Raw genomic sequence first — 7,415 nt, forward strand, 5'->3', positions numbered from 1 at the left:
ACGTAGTCGAAATGTAATCACGTGGTACGTTCAATAACTTTACAATAATGGTTCAAATAATTTTAAAGAATGATAATAATTTTGTTACATAAAGTAACTCTAACAATCATTTATCTTTATGTACTAATTATTTTACGAGAACCTTAAAGGTTTTATTAAATATTGTAACTTTAAATAGCAATATGAAATAGTTGATTGACATTTTGACGGTTTTTAAATTCTATTTAACCTTAAATTCTTATATTAACTAATCAAAAAGATCAAGATATATATAATTTATTCGATTCTAGTTAAATATTGTATTAAATGACAGAAATGAACCATATTGTGGTGACCACGTTTACAACATGAACGACAACGAAGTGTATTTTACTGCCTTAAGCCTATAATGTATTTTTGTATAGTTCTTAGACCTGTGATTGATATTTTAAATAATAAATTCTGTTTTATCACGATTTTTTATTTTTTTAAATACCTTTTCCATTTTACCAGTTCCAAGATCGCGATTGCGTGCTCCTTATCTTAAACGTATGACATAGATTTTATATTTTAAAGGTTAGCAGTTTTTTTGGTATGACTGTTTTAAAGCAGTCTCGTAATCGAGAATCGGATGATAAATGAGTGCGACAATTTTCTGCGTTAATCTGTGAATCTTTTAACGCCTGAGAAAGTACAAAATTGACAGGTCTCATTTAAGTTTCTAATTGCAAAGTAAAAAGATTTAAAATGGAGATTGTTCGACTTAACTCAATTTCAAATTAACTTTTTTTTTTTAAAATTACTTCCTTACATAAGAATGATGTCTGTCTTAATATTATTTTTATAGAAGCGAAAGAAAAGAGTTTCTGGTTCAATACTGATTTTTTGTTTAGGCTTAATTTTTTACGACTTTCAGAAACTTTAAATGTAACTACATTAGAGATAGTAATGTAACATACATTAGAGAGAGAAAATACAAAGAATCGTACCGAAAACATTTTGGAATAGTCACATCATTGCGGTCACTATAGCTTACATGACGATATTAAAAAAGAAAAAAAAAACTAGTAAAGTAATTGCAACGCACATTTTTGCGTCAAATATTTTTGAAATCAGTTTAATTTGCGACTATCACAGACTATATTTATAATATTAATTTCAATATGGACAACACCATATAACATTATTGTAATATTTAGTATGGGTGCATCATAGCGTTCGTTCGATGCGGTGATGCGATGGGTCATTCGAACGTGGGTCGGGCGCGGGCGCTTCCATAGCCTGCCCTCTCCTCGCAAATTCGAAGAATTTATTAACGCTCGGCGGTTAGCCGAACCATTTTTGTTTCCTGTTTTTCCATGGCTCGGTCTCCCGCCGTGAGAACTGGAAACATAGAAAGTTTCGTTGCTATTTTTTAAGCCGTTCGTTTTTACTTACTGAAATTTTATAGTATGTGATACCTACTATTTTCAAATTAAAACACGTAACCAATTATAAAATTCGTAAACGGCATATAATAATGGCAATGGGAATTTTTTAGTTTAATGTTTACTTTTACTCGAGATTTCTAAGCAAAAAAATAAAAAATCATATAAACAATTCATGTAAATATTAAATAAGTGTTATGAATAGAGAAGCATGTTCTGATGAGGCGCAACCTTGTTACTAGTTACGAGTAACATTCTTCTATTTGTATACATATAGATATAGATATAGCACGTATACTCATGGCACACCAATATCGTATTTTTTGCTGGTAGAATTACTATTATTTCGTTATTCAGCTGTGCTGTACTGGCTTGTTAGCATTTATATCATAAAAAATACACGTCCAATTTAGTTTGGGTGTATGTTTTAGCGTTTTTGCAACGAACGCGCTATTCCAATGCATACAGGCATTGTAGTGTTGCGTACTCCTGTCTCGTAAATATTTCGCGCACGCAATTTACAGCTTTGGGAATCCTCTTAACGGAATACTGTGGCTTAGCAGGAAATATATTATTTTTGTAGCTTTTTAAATTTAGACATGATAAGTGTATAATCATTTTATTAACGTTATAAATTTGACGGCACGAGACCTGAAACTAGAAGTGTAAATAAGTACCTACCAGTTTGTATATTCCAATTAGCATAAAAACAACTCTGAAAGATTTTATATTCGAAGTTTGTGCCGAGACAAAATGTTTCATATGATTGTCGCGTTATATAGTTCTCTACTTAACGTCCGGCGCTGCGAGTGTCTTCGAGTAACGATCCTTCCGTTGTTCCGCCAACTTTTAACGAGTTTGTCGGATGCGAGTGGAAGCGGCCGAAGTGCCTGCGACCGGGGGGCCCACCCGCACGTAATATGTTACTCATTTCCAGCGAAATATGAAAGAAGTGCTAGTAGTTTTACTACGTGTCTATTGAATGTTTAAGTTAATAAGATATGTTGTGTCAAGTAAACTGTACAAAGTATAAGTAAACTGTAGAATGTAAATATTTCAATAACATTGTCCAATATTTGCTTAGTCTGTAAGCTTCTGTAGTTTGACAATGACAGAGCAATATGTGACAAGTTTAATTGGTCAAAGACTTCAAGTAATGAAAGCGTTAAAAGGCAATTGAAGCGGTAATACCTCTTTAGTCCCATTCCAACCATATTTTTTCCATCAGGAGATGGGATTAATCTTCAGGCCTTCGGTAGATGAGATTTATTCGGGGAAGCCAAATGTCTGTTTCATACTTGTTTGAATCAGATTACAATAGCCTAATTTCGACTAAAATTTTTGCTTAAACTTTCAACTTTAGACTTGGATGGTACTTTTAGCTCTCTCCCTATGTTAGCTTGTATTAGCTATCAGGTTGTGGCTTGCAGCAATTTGTCAGTGATCAACGAGCTGGACCGCCATGGGTAGCACTTAAAAGTGCCGTTAAAAGGCACCGTTTCAAAAGCATCGTATAAATAACGCAGGCTAACGGCATTTTTGTTAGATACAATGTGCGATTTTCTTTCATTTTGAGTTATAAATACAGCTGGAGAGTTTGGATTTTAGAAATGATGTATAATTAATGAATGACTGGATTGATAAAAAAATATGAATGAATCCGTAAGACGATGAATTGAATACAAGGGATGTGAGCAATTGAGCTCGCTTGAGCTGATCTCATGTTTGTTGTCGGAGCGGAAGGGTCGAGCGGTTGAGTGTATTCCATAAAAACGCACCTCAAATGGGGTGAAAACTGTCGACATGTGCCTCATCCCAGCCGCAGACCTAGTGATGGGTTTAATCACTCGACATATTATCGATACGAAGAATAATTTTGGCTGTATGTTTTTTAATAACAAAATCAAAACATATAAATTAAATTGGAGTGCCTATATGTAACATTGAAAAAAATCATGTTTCGTATTTGCGTTGCTGATAATTTTTGTAAATTTTAGTCTGTCTGTCTGTCCGCAAATTCGCCTTTTTCCGGGTAATCTCCGAAACAGCTGGGCCGATTTCGATGGAAAGCTAGCTGATGAACGCGGGCATATTATAGGCTCCTTTTCTTCTGCAGACGAAGTCGACTGCATTTTCCCGTAAGTTTTAAAAGTCGATTAATACATTATATTAAAAAAAAAAGACTCATTTACCGAAATGATGCAAAAAGGGCAGTTTTTGCATTTTATATCTTCTTCACATGAATGACATAGAGTGACTAATTCCTGTGGCCTTACTCTTGCATTGCAAGTTAAGTTCGAAAGTGCACGATCGTTCGAGTAAGACCCAGAGTTTGCTTAGAGACATCTGTTCCGCAATAGTGTTACACAACAAGGATTCAACGCGTCGGACTACGTCGTAAAGGATATCCCCAGACATCTCGGCCGACAATTACTTTGTCGTGGAACAAACGCTCTGACAACTTCGATAACTGAACTACAAAGGGTCACGACTTAACAACTTTTCATTTGTAGTAAATGTTCTCGAACAATTTTATGCTTTGGATACTATTCCAAATAATTACCTATGTACTTCGAGTGTAAGTATAATACTTTATTTCTACTCTTTAGTCTTAAAAACAAATAATATAACAAGTCAATACCTACCCGTTCGGCAAGAAGATAGCATAAAGTTCTCTTAATGTTAACATTATTCAAGATCTGATATCAGAAATGATAACCAAAAAGTCAACATAAAGTTAACATAAAGTTAACATAAAGCTCTCTTATGAGCCATCTAGCGCCATCTTTTAGAGATCATTAAAAAGATATCAGAAAGATAACATTTTCTAGAGATCATAAAGTTAACGTTTTTATGTTAAAATTAAGAGGCTAGTGTAAAATTAAAATTGACATGGAAAATAGGTTTAATTATTGTTTATTTGATAACACAATGAATAGTAACGATATTACATACCAATATAAATAATCTTATTATTAAAATTACAAATACTTTTACGGCTCAAGTAATGATATAGGAGTTTTAAATGTTGGTGGTGGTTGCTGATCCTTTTGGCTCACGTACGTGGCAGGTGGCATTGGTATATTATTTATTCCGCTATCTGTAAATAAAGTGTTTTATTAATAAGGAACAAAATAATCTATATATATAAAAGAAAGTCGTGTTAGTTACACTATTTATAACTCAAGAACGGCTGAATCAATTTGACTGAAAATTGGTGGGAAGGTAGCGTAGAACCAGGAAACGGACATAGGATAGTTTTTACCCCGCTTTCTATTTTTTATTACGCGCGGACGGAGTCGCGGGTAAAAGCTAGTTATATATAATTGAACAACTTTATTTGTTACATACCCTCATTATCAGAAGAACTTGACGATGATATTATCTTCTTTCTACTTTTAGTTTCTATAAAATAAATAAAATTAATATTAGAATTATTATATAAAAAATTTTAGGTAAAGGTAAAACAAATACTATTCATTTTTCTTTTCAATTTTCATGCAATTTTAAATTTTACAATTAAATTCAAACTAATGATCCTTACTTTTTTGTATAGGCGTCGATTCATCTTCTGTATCACAAGAGCGTAAATGTTTATTGCAGTTTCTTTTTCCTTTATCTACAATTTCTAATTTTTTATTTGTTTTAATAGCAGCAAAACCTTCATCATCATTTGTAGACAGATTTAGGGCATCTAATTCGAATTCACGCGCTTCGTCATATGCCTGTTATAAAAAAATAATGATAGTTTAATTAATTATTATCTCACTATTGATATAAGGGTGAGATACTGCAAATATTTGCATATCCATATTTGAAAGTTAAAGTACAGAAATACATGAAGAGATTATAACCAATTATTCCCGATCAACGAACTACATATTTTACTGTATAGTATAAATAATTTTACCAAATGGACCACAGAGTTGAACATAATTATAAGTGATCCAATTATCTTTAGGGTTATCAGCTCGAATAATTAGTAAGGTAGGATTTTTTGTTTTCGGCCACTTGAAAGTTCGAGATTCTGAATCTACCCATGATGCAGGTACGATTGCAGACGTTTTATCCCAAAAAACTACGAAATACATCTTGTGTTGAATCCTAAAAAAAATATCAAATCAGAAATTGAAAATATTCATTAAATTTTAGGGCATTCTAAATTTTATCAGACACTTTTACAAAGACGATGCTGATAAGTTTTTTTTTATTATGTATGAATTAAATGAACAAAATTGTATACAAATGTTTAAAGTTAGAAATATTTTAAAAAGTAAAATATTTAAACTGCATTTAATTAAAATAGCGACGAGCATCGTCTTACAACAATTTTAAATAATTTAATTAGTTATAAAATATGAAAAAATGTGTTTATAACCTATATTCATACTTACAAGTTCATTTGTTCGGCAATTAAATTCTTGATAACTAACTGAATAATAAGAATCACAAATACTATTAATTATATTTTCAACCAGTATGTTAAGTCAAAAATATTACGTTTATGTTGTAATAATTGAATAAAAACACTTAGCAATGCCGAACGAATTACGATGCAATTCACGCTTGTCAACAATCACTCTTTAATGGATGAGTGAGAGGTCCGTATAGAACAAAATGGCCGCTGTTGTTTTTTAAAAGTTTTATTAACAATAAGCCCAGAAAGCAAATTTGTGCTATTCATTGTAACGCGATGTAGCATTTTTCGTTTCCGCGTAATTTTATTCTTACGATATCTCCTAAACTATTAGACAGAATGATATAATTTCAAGGGCAAATATAATCTACATTAAATTCTCTTGGTAATGAACATATTTATTTACATAAGGGTTAATACTGAACTTGAATAATAGCGTCGGAAATAGGGCAAGAATTTAATTAATGTTTCGTAAAGAAAAAAATGGTTATTGTGAGAAAACTATAAAAGATAGATATATGCTATCGCGGACTTTTATTTAGCACATTTAAAGAGCTACAATTCGCCATACGTCATTTTGATGTAGGTCTTATAGTTTATCCTACGTAAACGCTGAAAGCAAAAATGTCCCTAATTTTCGCAACAAATTTTGAAGCTTATTCAAAATCTACTAGTCTTCTAGTTATTTAAAAAAAAAAACAAAAAAATGGGACCCACCTGCAAGCACTTCCTTTCGATTAAAATAATTTTTATCAAAATCGGACCACCAGGGGCGGAGATTCGCGGTAACACACATAAAAAAAAAAAATTCAGTCGAATTGATAACCTCCTTCTTTTTGAAGTCGGCTAAAAAAATATGTCCTCGAAAAGTCATCATTTAGTTATCATTGAGATTGCTTTAAAATGACATCGACAAAAAGTTATCGAAAAGACAACATTTTGCTGAGCTCTAAAAGTCAACATGTTTCAGACAACATTATGTCATCTTTCTGACTTTTATGCCGAACGGGTATTTATAGGTCAACAAAAAATCTTATTTATTTTTAGTACTTCACTACAAGTATAAATAATCTCTTAAAATATAGTACATTACTCGGGAAAGAGCTGCAAAAAATGTTTGTTATTAAAGTTTAAAAATTAAATTAATTGTTTCAAACGGCCAAAATAGCGGGTCGTGAAAAGCTCGGGCGGGCGCTATCACGAACTCTTATTAGGCAGCTTATTTTATTAGCAGCCGCGGCTTTAAATCAGCGGGGCGGGGACAGGTGGGGCAATCGTCACCCCCTTCACCTTCACGTCCCACAATAATTCTCATTTCATTTGCCTCGCTTGCGTACAAACCGTATTTTACTCTAACACATTGAGCCTCTGGGGACATGTACGTCTAGTTTATTGAAATCAACCGATCGTTTCGATTGTTTTAGATTGCTAATTACATAAATGATCCGGATTTCAATTTGTTTTTTTTTGTAAATAAATGAAAAATGAAAAATAATTTATTGACATCCAAAAAACAGTTTTGAAAATAAATGTTATTAATATTTTTAATTGCGATAACGAATTACTTTTTTTTATTACTTTATACCAAACAT

The 7,415-nt window shown here is 32.1% G+C and overlaps 1 protein-coding gene across 1 annotated transcript; it reads right to left on the reverse strand.

The window, feature by feature from the left end:
- Window positions 1-4,274: 4,274 nt before the first annotated feature.
- Window positions 4,275-5,568, reverse strand: LOC123722490. Its single transcript, XM_045684358.1, has 4 exons — window positions 5,317-5,568; window positions 4,951-5,131; window positions 4,758-4,811; window positions 4,275-4,506 (listed from the first exon to the last, which is right to left on the reverse strand). The coding sequence occupies exons 1-4, from the start codon at window positions 5,338-5,340 to the stop codon at window positions 4,400-4,402; spliced, it is 366 nt and encodes a 121-aa protein (XP_045540314.1). The 5' UTR covers window positions 5,341-5,568; the 3' UTR covers window positions 4,275-4,399.
- Between the last annotated feature and the right edge of the window lie 1,847 nt (window positions 5,569-7,415).

The sequence above is a fragment of the Papilio machaon genome, chromosome 2, assembly GCF_912999745.1.
Source record: "Papilio machaon chromosome 2, ilPapMach1.1, whole genome shotgun sequence".
Lineage (NCBI taxonomy): Eukaryota > Metazoa > Arthropoda > Insecta > Lepidoptera > Papilionidae > Papilio > Papilio machaon.

Coding starts and splice junctions, on each gene's coding strand:
- LOC123722490 (XM_045684358.1), bottom strand. CDS start 5,340: ATGTTCAACTCTGTGGTCCATTTG. Junction 5,132..5,316: donor TCAACTCTGTGGTCCATTTG/GTAAAATTATTT, acceptor TTTTTATAACAG/GCATATGACGAAGCGCGTGA. Junction 4,812..4,950: donor ATCGACGCCTATACAAAAAA/GTAAGGATCATT, acceptor TTTATTTTATAG/AAACTAAAAGTAGAAAGAAG.